Source organism: Globicephala melas, chromosome 4, assembly GCF_963455315.2.
Source record: "Globicephala melas chromosome 4, mGloMel1.2, whole genome shotgun sequence".
NCBI classification, from domain to species: Eukaryota; Metazoa; Chordata; class Mammalia; order Artiodactyla; family Delphinidae; genus Globicephala; species Globicephala melas.
Window position 1 is genome coordinate 116,682,721 of NC_083317.1, and position 18,595 is coordinate 116,701,315.

The 18,595-nt window shown below is 40.1% G+C and overlaps 1 protein-coding gene across 2 annotated transcripts in view; it reads left to right on the plus strand.

The window, feature by feature from the left end:
* WWTR1 (WW domain containing transcription regulator 1) overlaps positions 1-18,102 on the plus strand; it is a 203,636-nt gene extending 185,534 nt beyond the window's left edge. For both annotated transcript variants that reach the window (XM_060298500.2, XM_030873257.3), the window contains 3 exons: positions 8,234-8,367; positions 9,836-9,948; positions 14,647-18,102. In XM_060298500.2, coding sequence (XP_060154483.1) covers positions 8,234-8,367; positions 9,836-9,948; positions 14,647-14,831 — 432 coding nt within the window. In that variant the 3' untranslated portion in view covers positions 14,832-18,102. The remainder of the gene's footprint in view (positions 1-8,233; positions 8,368-9,835; positions 9,949-14,646) is intronic.
* Positions 18,103-18,595: the final 493 nt, after the last annotated feature.

The window sequence follows — 18,595 nt, forward strand, 5'->3', positions numbered from 1 at the left end:
GCATAACACCCTCCAAGTCCATCCATGCTGCTGCAGATGGCAACATTTTGTTCTTTTTTATGGCTGAGTAGTACAAACACATTTTTTTAAATGGAGGCTCACCAGGTTTGCACAAATGCAAAGCAGCTTCATATTTCGGATCTTGATAAGATCAGAGGTACGAAGAAATATTCCACCTCGAAATCCATTCAGCTATTTTTCTTAAGAGGAGACTATCTAAATTATATAATGTTTTCCTTAATTCGATTCTAAAGGATAACAGAGATTATGGAGCAACACAGTATTGCTATTTATATCCTGAATTAAAAGAGCATCAAAATGGATAATAATTATGGACTCAACAAATGTCTTCCCCGAAGTGTCAGTGTTTCGACAGTCTGAGCCTGGCAGCTGAGCTTGTGTGATGAGGTATTTCCAAAAGGGAGGCTCCAGGAAATGTGACAGTGAATTTCTAGAATCCCTTAGCACAGAGTTAAAAAGAAATTTACACTGGGCGTGTTTTTTTTTTTTTTTTTTTTCCTTATAAAGAAGGTAAATAATTCAGTATTCTGCCTCTGAAGTCCGGGGAAGTTTCGGCAGAGAGAGCAACTTCTCTGCACCAGAATAACTGTTTTAATGTTAGGATTTCAAAATATTGTCTTTTTTTTTTTGTCTTTCATTTGTTTCTACTCACCCCACCCTTTCTAATTAAAACAGTACAATCTTCCATTTTTGTAGTATCACTGGCCACACACACCTAAATCAAGCAGGCACCCTCAGAAGAGGTTATTGTCTTTCCTTTCAAGTACATTCCAGGGAGGGCCAGGGCTGGCTGGCGGGAGGCGCTCCCTTAGCCCGGGATGGACAGGGCTGCAGGATGCTTTCAACTGCTGTTGACTTTCTCACCTCCTCTCTTGATTTATTCCACAGGCAGGCTGCAGGCCAGTGGGGAGCTGGAAGGAAAGGAGGTTTGAAGTTTGCTTCCAGGAACACCTTCCTCTTACAGATGGGCCTTTGTCTTTCACACCCCTCCAGCTATTTGGCACACCACCCCCTCCCCCAGCCAGTAGGAGAGGGTGCTTGTAAACCCGCATGTAATTATTCGTTTTAGGGAGCTAGATGGAAGACCACAAACTCTGAAAGAGATTCTCAAGCCTTTATTTTGCAACAGTCTTTCCACCCCCAGCTTGGATGTAGAGAAAAAATAAAGTTGTGGTGGAGCAGGGTAGGGGTGAGGTTACCAGGGGCAGCTTTCCAGATCTTTCTGAAATTGGCCTTTAAAATCTGAACTTATAACTTTGCTGGATGTGCTTGTGAATTCCCAGGACACTAGCTCCACCCTTATACGTTGAAAAGGATCAGAGACTATGTCCAGTTCCATCTCTTTTCCAATTCAGAGAGGGAAACTGTGTTCAGGACAGTGAAACAGGCCACTTCATTAAATCCTCTAAACTGCCCGAAGGAGGGGGGTTGGTATTTCTGTTTTATAGCTGGGAAAACAAGCTCAGAGAAATGAAATAACATGCCCAAGTCCTATGGCCAGTAGGTGAAAGGGCTGAAAATTTGAGGTCTGCCGACCTCAATCTTTGGCTTTCCTCATAGTGTAGTGGCTATGACAACAGACTCTGGGGCCAGATCCTGGGAAAGTTGCTTAGTCTCTCTGTACCTCAGTGCCCTCATCCATAAAATGGAGACAGTTGGGTTGTCAGGAGGATGAAATGAGATATAGTATGTTAAAGCACTTAGGGCAGTGCTTCACAAGTAGTAAGTGATACGCAAGTATTAGCTAACATCTCCACCTCTTAAAACATTTAACACCATGAGTAAGTAGCTCATTCTAGTAACTGCCTCACTGTGCCAGGTTCTTGATAAATATGCTTTTTGATCTTTATAACAGCCCAGCAAGATAAATCTTTTGTCTTTTTTTTTTTTCTTTTTCTTCAGATGAACAAACTGAAAGGTTAAAAATGTACTCCAAAATGTTATAGCTAGGGAGTAGCTCAGCTGGGATTTGAGCTTTCATCATTCTGAATCCAAGGACACTTTTTCTCCTGTGCCAAGGCCTGGTCATATCCAGTAGCATTTAACCCTCAACAACTGCTTGAAAATTCCAGTGGCCAGTAGCCCAGAGAATTGAGAAGCAGCCAGTTCTATCACTGAACGAACTACTAACTACAAAGCCCTCCATCAGATCTGCCTCCAGTCTGGGGTAGAAGGAATCTTCCTTCTTCCACGTGGCAATCAATAATAGTTTGAGAGCCATGGTGTGCCACAAGTCTCTCTTAAACAGTCCCCTTGCTTCTTCGTAGGACATGACACTCTGACCGCTCCCTATCCTGATTTTTCTCCTCTGGTTACCCTTTGTAAAGATCGTGACAAAGTGTAGAACAATCTCCCCCTGCACATGGAGACTGGTAGGTCTAGAGAAGGAGTGCAGACGACTTGAGTTGGAAAGAAGGTTTGGAGCATGTAGATATCGGGGAGATGGACCCCATAAGGCTTGGCCCTTCTGCATCATTTTCTGTTGGAGTCTGTCTCCCCCTCTAGAATCCTTGAAGAGGCAGGACACCGTCCGTATTTTTCATTGCTGTATCCCTGTTGCCGAGAACTGTACTGGGCACCTGGTAGTCTCCATAGTATTTTTTTTTAACATTTTAATTAAATTAATTAATTAATTTATTTATTTTTGGCTGTTTTGGGTCTTCGTTTCTGTGCGAGGGCTTCCTCTAGTTGTGGCAAGCGGGGGCCACTCTTCATCGCGGTGCGCGGGCCTCTCTCACTGTCGCGGCCTCTCTTGTTGCAGAGCACAGGCTCCAGACGCTCAGGCTCAGTAGTTGTGGCTCACGGGCCTAGCTGCTCCGTGGCATGTGGGATCTTCCCAGACCAGGGCTCGAACCCGTGTCCCCTGCATTAGCAGGCAGATTCTCAACAACTGCGCCACCAGGGAAGCCCTCTCCACAGTATTTTTAAAAAATAAATACAGGAGCAAATGAATGAATTGTTGTGGGGACTGAGGGAGACAGTTGACTGAGATTTGGAGCTGGGAGAAGGGGTGACGGCATTAAGAGAAAGCTTGACGTCAGCAGGAAGAGCTGCTTTGGGGCCGGGTGAGGAGTGTACTGTGAGACATGGAGTTTCAGACCCCAGCTGGATGCTTTATTTTGGACTTCAGGGGTGGGAAAGGGGCAGGTAGTGGTTTGCTGTGGTCATGGTTGTCAGGGAAGGCATCCTGGGAAAGGTGATGTAACAGAACCCCTAAGGGTGGGGGGATATGTCTTGATGAAGAGGGACCCAAAGTACCGAGGACTTCAGGAAACTGAAGACTTGTTTGGGAGGATAGGGTGGGTGGGAGTGGAAGGGACACTGGGAAAGGATCTTGCTGAACTGGAGTGGAGGTGGGAGATGAGACAGACCAAGGGGCTCAGGTGTGTCTCCAGCTTAGCATGTGTTATCCTGCCTGCACTGGCGGGAGCTGGGGAGGGAGCACAGGGTTAGGGCAGCTGCACTGCCAGCTCTGAGTTGGAGACCTGAGTCTTGTCCTAGACCAGCCTTGTTCAACTGTCCCCCTGTTTCCACATCAGCTCACTTAGCCCAGTGCCCCATCTGCAGCCTTTGCTTCCGCTTCTCCTTCAGTCTTGACTCCCCCATCTTGGTCAGACTAAAGTCAGGTGTTTGCCTTTCATTTCTGCCCGGGCAAGGGCAGCGGAGGTCACGTGGCAGCCAAAATCATACTGCGTCTGGGGTTTAATTTTATACTTAAATTTAGTTTCTTTTTTTTTTTTCTTTTTTAAATAAAAATCCTCCTTTCTTTGGACGGGGACGTGTTAGTGAGGTTAGTTCTTTTATTTCCAAACCTTAGATTTTGTATTGCTGTTTCAATTTATGAACAGAAATAGGAAACTGTTTTCATTCAAAAAAGGCTAGACCTTTAAAAATTCTAAATTTGGGGATTTCTCTGGTAGTCCAGTGGTTAAGACTCCAAACTTCCACTGCAGGGGGTGCAGGGTCCATCCCTGGTTGGGGAAGTTGCACATGCCATGCAGTGTGGCAAAAAAAAAAAAAAAAAAATCTAAATATGGAGCTATTATAAAACATAATTGAGTGAAATGAAACTTCTCACCATTCTCCACTTATATTAAAAATCAATTTTATGTTATACAAAAAGGTTTACAAACCGCTCCTTGGTAAAATTTTTAAAAAGTTATATTCTTAGCCTTGCTGACTCGTGATGAACGTCACATTTGGTGTAATCCTTCCAAGGTGAAAGTTGGCCAGGAAAAGTTGTCAGACCACTCAAAGTGGGTCAGTTCCATGTGGTAGTGTGACTTTTAAGATTGTTTATTTGTGTTTTTGCTTTTGTTTAGTTTTCTGGGATTGGAATACAGAGCATAAGACGATAATAATACTCAGTTAACATTTATTAAGTGATCTCGTGCGCCAGCACTGCTCTAAGTACCCTATATGTGTTACCTCATTTTATCACCACAGCTGCCCTATTGGGTGGATGCTGTTATTATCCTCACTTTACCAATGGGGAACAAAGAAATTAGATAACTGGCTGGGAGATGGCATGGCCAGGGTTCAAATCCAAGCATTTGGCCCTGGAATCCCTGCCCATGACCACTGTGCCCTCCTGCCCATCTCCTGTGTTGGGAGCAGGAGGAACACCGTGGGATCATTTCATTAGGATGGAGTTTGAGCCTGGCTAGCTGGGATCTATATAGTAGACTGTTGTTTGACTCATACTTGTGGTTGAAGATGAGAATTGAATGATCTTAGTTAAGTTTTCCTTTTATTGTTAATTATAATTTAAAATATTTCCATTTGAATTTCAGCAATATTTTTCATTTCTTCGTTGAGTGAATATTTTATCAAGTGCCCACTATATGCCTGGGTTGTTATACACAGTGGGGATACAGAAGTGAACATGACAAATAAGGTCCCTTTCCTCTCTTTACATTCTAAAGAGAAAGACAGACGGTAAATATATAAGTTTTCATCAAGAACACTGAATGTAATCTCTGACGAGATGGCATCTGTTGAGACAGACATCAATGAGGGAGTGAACTTCAGGACGATCTGAGGAGAGCGTTCCAAGCAGAACGAACAGTTGGAGCAGATGCCGGAAGTGGGAGGGGCAGTGGGAAGGGAGTGAAGGAGTGAGGGGGTCCCGTCCGAGACAAAGGAGGAGACGTGGACAGGGCTGTCAGGCAGGCTTTGTGGGCCACCGTCCAGGTGGGATAGGGAGCAGGTGGGTTTGGAGCCAGGGGCCAACATAACCTTCACAGTGGCTGCTGTGACTTAAGAATAACCTTAGAGTAATCTCGAAGAAAGTGTTGCCCCCTCGGAAAAGTTTCTAACTCAGACTGGCCTAATTTATATTGCAAAGTTAGTTTTCAGGTATATTCAACACCTTTTCTGTATTCTCTCTCCCAAGTTAGTCATTCGGAGGCGAAAATGATAGTGCGAGCCCCCTACAGGCAGAACAGAGCATTGCCTCTTATGATGCCGAGGGGGTCAAGTCCTCAAAGTAGTTAGGGAAACATCGATGCTGAGGAATGGAACTTCAGTTATCTCTCATTTTAAATAGAGGGGACAGACGTGAAATGGCACCATGAAACATTTTCCCTGATATATAATAGTATAGGTTCTTCCAGCTTTGGTTATTATAAATAGTTCTTTTGAATTTCATTTATATATTTAGCCACACACAAGCATTCTTTTAAAATGCATATTGTATCTATTTGACCTATTCCCAGAGTAATTTAAATGAAGAGGAAAGCTTAAAATATCAGAAACTAGATATTTTTCTTATAATTTAAACGTTTTATTTTCATATGATATATCATTAGAGATGACAAATAATTCATATATACATTGTATCTATATTTTTTTCCCCAGTGAAGTTCCAGAAATGATTCTTATTATATTGAAATGCAGACCACCTGGAAACTGCAAATTCAACTAGTGTTCTTAAGATATATGGTGATAAAATTGTGTCACATGTAAAGAAATGCAGCAGTCTCTTCAAGCTGTATGTTTAAATGGGTATCCGTTTAGGGGTACACTCCACATTTATTCAGAAAGTTTGGAGAATTGGAATATTCTAGTTACAGTTGATTTTTTTGGTTAATGAAGGTTATTGCCCAAAGGATCTTTGCATTTACAGTTTATAAAGGACTAGAAATTATATCATTGACTAGCTGTCTTCAGACTGTGTGTATGAGTCTGTTTGAGAGGTTGGTGGCCTCTGTGCTCTTCACACCAGGTCCAATCCCTGTTATTCTTGTGTGTGAGGCCTCCGGGTAAGCTTTGGTTGGAAGATAAGATTTCTAATGCACACTGCCTACCACATAAAAACAACTATAGGAAATAATTCAGTTTTTCTAGATTTAGTCAGAAGTTACTTCCAAGATTGAGATTAAAATCCCCCTTAAAAAAAAAAAAAACTCCATTTTTTGGTTTGCTTTTTACAGATTACTGAATAAAATTTGTTAGTTAAGTATTTGATTATTTGCAATCGAAATGAACAGAGGTGAACCAAGAGCCCTGTCTAGACAGGGTATTTATTTCAGTATAAGTTGACAATGCAGTTTCTTATCAATCAGGTCTTCATGGTTTATAAGAGTTATGCTACCATTAACTCCTCAGAACAGTATAATGAACTCTAATAACCGAAAGTTTTTATGGCCGATGATTTCACTAGACTTGTCTAGACAGCAGTTACTCTCTAAAATCATTGTGTGTCAGGGCTGGAAGGGATCTAACACAGACACTGTAGCTTAGATGGTCTAAATATTCTGTTTGCCATTGTAGCCATGGTTTTGGGGTTTTGAGGGATGGTGAGACCAGTGATTCAGCCTGCGTAGTGGGAAACCGATAGGCATAAATATGCCGAGGGCCTAACTTTGGTTTTGGATGCATGTCTAAATATATAAAAGTATTATTCTCTGGAAACAGCAGCAAATTTGAAAGGAATTTGATGTCTGGTCATGTTTGTCAAAATGGGAGAGACTCCCTAGAGGTTATATCTAGAGAAAGTAATTGCAGTCAGATTTGTAACCTTTTGGATTGACTCTCCTTGGCAAAGTAGTGCTAGCTTAAAAAAATGCTAGTGTTTTAATTTTTGCTAATGAAATCCACGTGCTATCGAATAGTTAATCGTCAGTGGGATTTGGATTGCATGTGCATGGTGCCCCAAACTTCAGCCATTTTAGTCAACAAAATAATTAGTAACATAGAAAAACTGATTGACTAACAAGCTTTTAAACTGGTTGTTCTGCTCTCCTGGTTATTATTATTATTATTATTATTATTATTATTTTTTTTTTTGGTATGCGGGCCTCTCACTGTTGTGGCCTCTCCCGTTGCGGAGCACAGGCTCTGGACGCACAGGCTCAGCGGCCATGGCTCACGGGCCCAGCTGCTCCGCGGCATGTGGGATCTTCCCGGACCGGGGCACGAACCCGCGTCCCCTGCATCGGCAGGCGGACTCTCAACCGCTGCGCCACCAGGGAAGCCCTCCTGGTTATTATTGATATCAAACAGCCAGACGTGACAATGCAGAGCCAGAACTCTGTAATCCCGCTGCTTTACTGGCCTTTAAGCAGCAAAGACCAGAATGTACCTGCTAGTCCAGAGGAGTCCAACTGCTTTGATTGACTTAGATTTGGTCTGAGCACCTGGGGTAAAAATAGTCTTGTCTCTGAGAAAGTGTCTTGAGAGGCCCTTATATGATTTGGGTTTTTTTTGATGGGGGGTGGGTGGGTACACGGGCCTCTCACTGTCGTGGCCTCTCCCGTTGCGGAGCACAGGCTGCGGACGCGCAGGCTCAGCAGCCATGGCTCACGGGCCCAGCCGCTCCGCGGCATGTGGGATCTTCCCGGACCGGGGCACGAACCCATGTCCCCTGCATCGGCAGGCGGACTCTCAACCACTGCGCCACCCGGGAAGCCCTGATTTGGGTATTTTAAGCAATTGGATGGGTTAGATAGTTGCTATGTAAGTGCCTTGAGGGCAAATATTGCATGAGCTTCTCATTAACTTTGTGAATGTGAGAAAGTGACTTATATCTATAAGATTTCTTCAGAGAAAGAACACTAATGATTTCCTGATGATTTTGATGTATGAGGAATAAACGTAAAGCGCTTTTGTGTTTGGTGAAAAGTTTTTATGCGAAGCATCCTTTGCTCCGATCCTTATGACAATGAAAGAATCACTGTTGCCTCTCCCTCGGACTGTCACCTCTCTGTAGGAAGCCGCCCTCTGTAGACAGCTCCCCATGGAAGCCGAGACTCTAGCCACGGTTCAGGCTGCCGTCAACCCACCCGCCATGACCCCAGACATGAGATCCATCACTAATAATAGCTCGGATCCTTTCCTCAATGGGTAAGTCAACATTTTAGGGCCACCTATTTTTGCTTTCTTTATTATGTAGTTTACAGTATAACAGATCTTTGTTTATGTTGGGAAAAGCTGGGGAGCTTGGAGGATGGGGTTAAGATAGAGGGAGGATGTGGAGGGAGGTGGCAGGAAAAAAAAAGTGGAGGAAGAAGTCATCTACCTTTTTTTAAAAAAATCTCAAATTCAAAAATTGGTGCTATAGCATGGAGTAAACCCCTAGTCAATAATTTGAAAATGGGGATGAACTTAACGATTTCAATGGGATGGTGTTGTATAGTAATTATTTAGAAGAATCTTGTGGTTTTATGTAGCCAACAGGGGATAAAAAGCATGTCATATGGCAAATAAGGGAGCAACACAATTAAGAGGTGATGTTTGTGGCGAAATGTGAATAAGGTCTATAGTTTAGTTAATAGTATTATACATTGTCAGTTCCTGGTGTTGATCACTGTACTATGGTTGTGTACCATGTCCTTGGGGAAGTTGGGAACAGGATGCACAGGAACTCTGTACTCTTTTTACATCTTCTGTGTGATTCTAAAATTATTTCACAATTTAAAATTTTCATTAAAACAAAAAGGTGTTGTTTTAAAATATGAAATATATGAGCAGAAGGAAAAGGTGATTGAACCAGAAATATCTTCATGAGTAGAAGTAGTCAACCTTAATTGTAGCCTTTTAAACCCAAATAAAAGGCAGTATTCTATTTCCTGTGTCTTTTCTGCCCTTGCAGAGTCTTCTGGCAAACAAGCAAATACAGTTATGAAAGTTATTAAAAATAGAGAGATGAAAACAAACAGTAAGAGAAATAATGAAAGAAAGGCGTTTTTAAATGATTGATTTAAAACTACTTCAAACGTAGAGAAGAGTATAAAGAATAACTTAAGATTTACCCGCGTACCCAACTCCCACATTTTGCATATTTCCATAGATCTTATTTTTTTTTGAATAAGTATTACAATTAATACTTAAACCCTTCCCCACCACCACTGAAATCCATTTCTTTCCCGTCTTCCCTCCCTAGTGGTAGCCACTATTTGGAAATTGTTGTGTATCCATCACACCCATTTTTTTTTCTTTTTTCATCACACATATTTTTATATTTCTTATTGCCTGTTAATGTCTGTATCCAGAAACAATATTCAACTTCGTTTTCGGTTTTGAAAAAGTGTACATAAATGGTATCATTCTCTGTATGTAGAATGGTGTTCAAATTGTTATTTTGAGATGAAAAGGGAATCAGTGTCAATTTAGTATGAATGGCCAGGTTTTTTTTGCTTACAATTTATTAATTTCACTGACACAGGGATATATGTTTCAAAATTAAAAGGAAGTGCAAAGTCCACCTCCCTTTGTTATCTGAAGATCGGGCAGGTTGACAGAACTACACTAGTTGAGGGTCTTCATGACTGTATTTTAATATTGAAATTTCTTTCCGTCTTTTGCTCTGCAGGGGGCCATATCATTCGAGGGAGCAGAGCACCGACAGCGGCCTGGGGCTAGGGTGCTACAGCGTCCCGACCACTCCGGAGGACTTCCTCAGCAACGTGGATGAGATGGACACAGGTAGGAGCCAAGCCTGCGAGGCCTTGCAGTAGGTTTGCACTTTTAAATTGTCTCTTTAGTCATCTCGATTCGTTTTTTTTTTTTTTTTTTTGGCTACACCGCTCAGCATGCGGGATCTTAGTTCCCTGACCAGGGATGCAACCTGTGCCCCCTGCATTGGAAGAGCGGAGTCTTAACCACTGGACCAACAAGGAAGTTCCCTAGTCCTCTCAATTCTAAAATCCAACGAGAGACACTTAACCTCAGCAACAACATAAACTAACAGCTGAAAAGCCACTGGAACCCAGGCACTATTAATAAACTCTAGCCCCTTCCCCATAGTTTATACAAATATAGTTTTTTTTTTTAATTCCAGGAGTAGCCTTTTATTTTATTTTTTTTTAACATCTTTATTGGAGCAAATATAGTTTTATATATGGGCACAGGATTTTAGTTTCTGCTTTTTTCTTCTCTCTCCCTCCCTCCCTCCCTTCCTTCCTTTTGTTTGTCCTTGCTTCATATAGCCCTTTCCTCACAATTGCATTAACATACCACTGTCTGCTTTGCCATTCTTCCACAGTGGAATATTTATGCTTTTTTCTAGCTTTTGGTTGTAATGTACAGGTCACCAGTATGCAAATTTTTTCATGTCATTAACTGCATTTGGGAAGTAATTGGCAGTGGTCATTTGGAAAGTTAAGCAACTCAGAGGATTCTAAAATGTCAGCTCCAAATCCTAACATGGTAACAGTGTCCTCCCCCGGCAGTTAAATTTAACATAGTTCCTGGCCTGCCCTGCTTTCAGGCTAGGCCTCAGCTGGCTTCCCGGTTACCTCCTTTTCACCATTTCTCTAGGAGCGATGCCTCCAAATTTGGTCAAGGCTTAATTATCAAAGTCCTAAACTCCCAAAAGATATTCTGAAACCAAAATTAAATGACAGCTAACAATAAGGACCTACTGTATAGCAGAGGGAACTATATTCAATATCTTGAAATAACCTATAATAGAAAAAAAATCTTAAAAAGAATATCTATATAAATATCTATATCTATATAAATATCTGTATCTGTATCTATATCTATATCTACATCTATAGATATACAACTGAATCACTTTGCTGCACACCTGAAACCAACTCAACATTGTAAATCAACTATACTTCAATTAAAAAAAAACACCCTGAAAATGGACTTAAAAAATTAAATAATAACCTCTTTGGAGCTGTTCATGCAAGTTTCTCCTCCATCCTCACTGTTGAAAGAAAATCATTCTGTGATGAAATGATTGCTTTCCCCAGTGCCCTTGTCCAGAGCGCCCGTGTTTGTTACCCTCTGCTCCTCGATGACTGCACTTTGTGCTCTAAAACTAAACGACTGGTCAGACAAAAGTCAAACTCGGCCAGAAGGTTGGAGCAGCTGTTCCGGGCTCTCCGTGCAGCCCATCATCTACTTGTTGAGAGAATTGCACAGACTGTCTTGTGAGGAGTCACACAGGAATAGTTTGAACTGTTTGTTTTGTTATTCTTCAATTTATTACTTCAGCCTTCTCCCTCCCTTCCTGCTTCCCTCCCTCCCTCTCTTCATCCCTGTCTTTATTTTTCGGTGTGAGATTTATCTTGCCCTCTTCAGACCTGCCTGATGAAGTGGCTCCTTCCTGTGTTTAATAATTGTTTGCTTTCATCTTTTAAACACTGGGAAGCCAGTAAAGATAAAAAGCAAAGTTAAATAAGAAATGACTCAGGAGATCTAAATCCAAGCTTGACATTTAAAAATAAAAGAAGATGGATTCTATTCTATGGCTTTTTAAAATGACATTGAGTGGAGAAGTAGGGAATGTTTTTGAAGCCAAAATGTAGAATTAAGTGGTGTCCTGAAAAGAGCATAGTCATTGCAGTCAGGCAACCTGAGCTGGATCTTTGCTTCTCTACTTCTTAGTAATGACTTTGGGTAAGTGACATAACCTCCCAGGGGCCTCAGATTTCTCACCTATAAAGTAGGAGTAATGTGCTCATCTTGTAGAGTTGTGAGGGCTCATGAGGTCACAGAGCTTGGCACAAAGTTGTCTTCTCCTCTTCTCCTCCTTCTAAGAAGGATGAAGTAATGTACAAGTTGGTCTTGTTAAATGTTAGGGTTCCAGGTTAACCTGGTGTAGTGAGTGTCAGCCTGTTGGGTTTAGGGTCACATCTGTGAAGCCTTTATAGGGAGTGGGCATAAACCCCCTCAAGGGGAGAAGTATAATTACTTTTTCAGGAACAAGATGAGGAAAAGCTGAGCTCAAGTGTGGCTGGCAAAGATCTAGTAGATGCACTGATCACATGCTGACCACATGCTGAATGGGAACAAGCCAGCTGAACACTCCCTTTGCAAAATACACATGGAAACAACAGCTGGACATGGTGTGAGGATAGAGTAGAGGGAATAACAGGAGCAAAGGCTGGAAGTCATCCACCTTCCAGAATATTCTGCAATAATCACACCCTTTTAAGAATTGCTTGTTTTTTTTGGTCTGTCCCACTTTTCACTCATTCATTCATTCATTTTTATTATCTATGCAGATATGCATCCTTTATATTTTAATTGAGGTATAGTTTCCGTATAATATTATATAAGTTACAGGTGTACCGTACAGTGATTCACAATTTTTAAAGGTTATACTCCATTTATAGTTATTGTAAAATATTGGCTATATTCCCCATGTTGTACACTATGCCCCACTTTTTAAATGGATAAAACTGCAAAGACCCAAAATATTACTACGAGGTTGCAGAGTTGCTCCAAAGAGAGAGATTTTAAGATTGTTAACCTTATTGAAGAACCTTAACTAGTCTCCTCATGCTTTCCATGCCCAAGGAGAAAGGATAAGAGGAATTCTTTTAAACAGAGAGATTTTATTTGGTTAAAAAATGAATTCTTAAAAAAAAAAAAGAATTCTTGACTTATTAAAAAGTTAAAATGGGAAATCAGTAGAGATGAATAATTCTAACTGGAGATGAAGAAAAAAAGACATCCAGCACTTTAGATCGGCTGATTTTTCAGGGCAGATAGTTTTTTTAAGCCTCATTTCCATTTGTTACCCTCTAGTGGGTAGAAAAAAGTTATTTTGGATTTTCTTTTCTAAACTAATGTTTTTCAAGTCAGTAACACAACAGCATTGAGGTCATGTTGAACTCGATTTAACTTTTAAAATACTGCCTTTTGCAATGAAAATCTTATAAAATAGTCCTAAGAGTCATTGATATTTTATGAGTTATAGAAAAGCCATCAAGTTTTACTATCACCAAAATGCAAGTTTGAGTATTTTTCCCTCATCACTCAGAAAAATGTACTCTTTCTCCTTGGAAAATGCATATGGTTAAAATGAGTTTTCTCCTGTTTTGCTCAGAATAGTGAAATTCCTAAGCAGGCTTTTCAGGAAGGCTACCGTACTTGTAGGGCACAAAAGCTAATTTAATACGTTTCTTAAAAGTGATTCCATGGTGAAAGCTGGCCATAGTTTTTAATGCACTGTGAGGTGTGACTGTGAGGTGTATTTTATCCCTTCAGAAAATTGGTTGGGGTTCTTGGAATAAGCCAGTTGCTCTGATATTTTGTCACTAACTGTGATTGAGTTCCCAGGTTTTTCTTCCTCTCAGCACAATCAACAAGCAATGCGTTTTTGTATTCTCCTAAGTGTGTATGTATGAAAGAAGCCCAGAGCCATGGATGTGTGGCAGATATTACATGGCACCTAACTCCAATTTGTGAAGGTGCTATAATCCCAATTTCAGACAGGTGAAGTGTGTCTAAATAAGGTTACACAGCTAAAAAGCTCATTTCCTCCATTGTCCGTACGTCTTCTCCTATACTATCATTCATGAAGAGCATGTATTCCACATGTTATATCCCAGACACTTAACTTTCCTCTGGAACAGCATTCTCTCAACTAGGTTCTATAGACTCTAGTTCTATTAGGATATAAATTCGGCCAAAATTGCATTCGATGATAAAATGGCTTTAGGTCATAGTGGCTTAAGCAAAATATATCAGACTTCCTTATTACAAGACTTCTCAGAACCTTAGTCAGCTCCCATGCATTGTGACTCACATGCATTGGGAGAAGCGTAGATACTTGCGGGCTGTATGTGTGTGTGGAGTGAGGGGGGTGAACTGCAACACCCCCTCTCTAAAATACTTTGAAAATGACCCCTAGAGTCATCAATGAAGATAGCTTTTTAACAACGTGGTTAAAAGAAACTCCTCACTACTCTCTTTGAACATAAAGAGGGATGATACGGGCAAATTTGAGCTTACAGTTAAATCATTGGATTATAGCTCTGTGATAAGGTTTTTATGACAGGCAGGGCCTCTCTACTCAAACCAGCTCTTCACGCCGTTGTCATGGGAAGTCATTGATTGTAGGTCAGGTCCACAGCACCCTCATTTGCTCCTTTCCTGTTTCCCTGGATTTACCCATTCTGGACAGTGTCTACCCAGAGCAATGAAAGGTTCACCTGGCATCTCTGCATCTCTTAGGAGTGAGCATCTCCAATTCAGTTTCAATAATGTGGAAGCTGAACTTTTGCACAGAGATGAAATATTTTAGACCTGCAGCAATAAAATCTTCTGGTGGAATGTAGACACAGTGGAAATGAAGATGAGAGTTATGTTGACACTTGAATCTGTCCCTCTTTCAAGAGCTCTAAAAAAGAATTAAAATGGTTTCATTTCATTCTGTTATAGGAGAAAATGCAGGCCAGGCACCCATGAACATCAACCCTCAGCAGACCCGGTTCCCTGATTTTCTTGACTGTCTTCCGGGAACAAATGTTGATCTAGGAACTTTGGAATCTGAAGATCTGATCCCCCTCTTCAATGATGTAGAATCTGCTCTGAACAAAAGCGAGCCTTTTCTAACCTGGCTGTAAGCAGTACCACTGTAGCTTGGATGCAGCCGTGACCTGACATTTCCTGGGCCTCTTGGAAAAAGCGATGGAGCAGAGCAAGTCTGCAGGTGTGCCGCTTACTGCCTCCGTGACGCATGCTCCCTCCTTTCCTTGTGGCCAGTTTAATCATTGCCTGGAGTTGATTGATAGTAACGTAAGTTAAACATAAATAAACATTCTATTTTCATTTTCTGCAAGCCTGCCTTCCTGTGATGGGTTATGCAGAATTGTTTCAGCAGAATTGATTATGCAGAATTGCTTCTCTGCTTTCCTTTCTGCTGCCCCATGACTAAGCTTTATGGGTGTTAGCTGAAATTTATACGTCAATTGATTATAAACCATGAAAAGCTGACCACAGGCAGTGACTTCTGACAGGCGGCTCGGTCCAGGAAATGTACACAAAATTCAACCTGATTTACAGTTTCAAAAACTGTATTGATGACATTAGTACCAAATGCTTTAAAAAATATTTAACTTGAGCTTTAAAAATCATTGTACAGATAGTAAAATTCTGCTGTTTGGAATACAATGTAGTCTGGGATCCATGCTGGTTCTGTTGGTTCTTATTACCCTGTATTCACAAAGGCACACACAGTCCTATTGTAGTTTATCCTTTAGCATTTTACTGCACAGCATCTAGCCAGCTAGTCCTTCCAGCAGGAGAGTAACAGCAGCGTTAGTCACAGCTCCTACACTAAGATCTTATGAAAGAGACCAGTTTGGTACTAATTATGAACATCTATTAAACAAAGGTTTTTAAAATTACAAGTTGGATTTTTTGTTTTTAAACTGCAGCTTAGAACTCAAATGTTTATTTTATGAAGCACTATCATTTTGTAGCTGATGACAAAGGGCAGTCAAATGTTTTTGATAAATCAGTGACAACTGTATCTCTGTCTTTTGAAACCGTTCTGAAAACATCAGGACCACGTAGCTTTCAACCTGATGGCACACGCAGTAAGCTGTTGCTTTTAAACTTCCAAAGCCTTGTCGGTTTCGCTTCTTTCAAGATTTCAAGGGTTTAAAGTAATCTTATCTATGAAACTGTTTGAAGGATGAAGCAGATCTCTGACTGACATGTAAAAAAATGCCCCCTGAGGGTGTATGGTGGAGACATGTTTCTGAAGTCACTAATGTTGATTCCTAAGTATATTATCCTAACCTTGTTTGCTACAGTTGGTATAAAAAGGCATGAAATATGTACTCAATACCTCTTATGTAACCAAAACCGTTTTTTATTAGCTTTTAAGGACTGAGAGAGAGCATTGGGTTTGCCTGGCATGCACCCTGCCTGCATTGCCAATGAAGTCCTCAACTGTTTAATATTTTGAACGGACATTATTTATAATCTATGAATTTAATATCTTTTTTTGAGAGACATTAATAATGCAGGTCTCTGAGAGGAACCTTTCCATTCCCGAGGGGCTTATTTGCTGGGGATCTGAGATCCTTTTCGATCTACCAAAAGATAGATGGCAGAATACATCTTATCTTGTTGGAAAGAAAGCAAGTGTAAAGGTCAGAGATGAAGTAGTAAAGTTAGGGAATATAGTGGAAAGGCTGTTAGGTGTGAAATGGAAATAGACAAGCTATAGTACCCCAAAAGCAAGACGAGCAGGAGGTATGAGGTGCCCCCAAAGAGCAAAGCAACAATTTTCTCCTACAGTCTTTGTACCAAAAGACTGTTGTAGAAGGAAAGAAGGCTTCGGTGCACTTTATGTGGGAGAAGGAGGGGCAGGGCTAGTCTTGTCCTGTCTACGCTGATGTTAAGTGTGTAGGCGGACAAGACCATAAACCTACCATTGCTTCCAACACAATGAAGTGACTTTTTTCCCCTGAAGGACCCATGGTTTCTGTTCCTCTGATTCCTTCTCTCTCTCTCGAAGCGCTCTGAGAGAGATGGGGGTAGATGTTTCTTTAGCTACTAAATTGGAGGGAGCACTATTTCTTTTCCTCTTGTGTTAGCAATAATTGCAAAAAGCATTGTACATTCTTTCTAAGAAAAAGCAAAAAAAAAAAAAAAGACTCAGAAACAAGGGACCTAGTAAAACTGAGCAGTGTTACTGTATTTTTAAAAAATATTTTTATAGACTCATTTTCAGGTTATTAAACATAAAAGAAACAGATACCCCTCTCTTTTTAAAGCAGTTAAAACATCGATGATTTGTATTATCAATTTCTAGACGTAATTTCCTAGTAAGCTTGTGGCATTAGAAAATACTAGAAGAATTTTTTTAGTGAAATTAGTTGGAACATTTATTAATGAACATAACAATTATTTTTCCAGAATTAAATATGGACCCTGACTATGTGTTTACTAATAAATGAAGCCAGATATAATTTTTGTTGTTATTTTTCAGGCCATAAAATATGGCCTTTGTTAAAGAACACTAAAGCTAGAAATCTAAAGTAAGAACAACTATTTAAAGGCTCTTTCCTATTATTGTAAGTGTTAAAACCCCTGCAGAATTCATGATAAGGTGCTATTTATACTATATTTCTTATTATAAAAGAACTGCCACAATATCTCATCTTTTTAGTCCTAAATCAGTCAATAAATTTCAACATTTCATCCAATAATTTTGCCAGAGAAAAGGCAGATTAAAAATTGAAATTGAAAAATAATTTCAGAGATCTTTCAAGGTTTTTATTCCCCCTGATAAAACACATTTTCTTGAAGTAACTACATTGTCAAAACCTATTTGCAATTCTATGAAATCTTAGTAATTGTTAGCGTTTCACCATAGAATTTAGGATGTGAAATGCCATTTCTTTTCACTGGTTATACAATATACATGAAAACAGAGTAAAACATTTAGCTTGCTGGGATGCTGCTGTCTCCAGCTTGGGAGAAAAGCTCTCTGTAGAAGAAGGTGATCTGGAGTGAGTTCTGTTGGCGACAAGTTGTGTTCTCATGACATAATTGGAAAGTAACTTCCGAAAGTGCCACTTTTATGAAAAATAAAAGCTGTTAAAAGGAAATTGTAGATTAATTTAATTGGGAAAATGGGTGATTGACAGAGACCGTTTCCCTAACACACTACATCATTTATGTGTTAGTATTGTAACTTTTAAAAAAAATATTTCTACATTTTGTAATATGACATATGTGTGTTTATTTTTAATTTAGATTGCTATACATACAGAAAGTATGCAGAAAAATCAGTCAGCTCAAACCATTTTAACTGGAGTTTGGTACTGGTTTTTACTTCTCTGATTCTGTATAAGAAAAATAAATACAGTTGAATTTCCACTTGGAGCCTTTATCTCGTCGTTATTTGTGTGTGTTCCTTTTACTGAGGGCTTTGGGTGGTACTGAAGAAAGGTTTATGTAACCCTCCTGGCAGACAATGAAAGAAATAAATTTTGTAGGCAAACATTTTTTTGGCTCAAATGCCTGGTCTTAAATATTCTAAATGTCCACAGAATTCTGGTTTCTACTTTATTTGAAGTAACTCATTGAGACTTTATTTGAAGTAACTCACTGAGACTTTAAAAACTATATATATATATGTATATATATATATTTTTTCTAAATCACACAGTCCTTCCAACACCCTCACAGATTTGACTGAGACATCAGAACTATAGGATTCTTAGGCGTTCCTCTGTTATTAACAACAAGCTGTGGCTTCTCGTCAAAACTAAAAAACAGCTCATCATTAATTCTGAGTGTAGGCTTGTGACAGTATATTTTCTCTGTCTGTTGAGTCCCCTGATTCTTGCCGTGGTGATACCTTATGAGG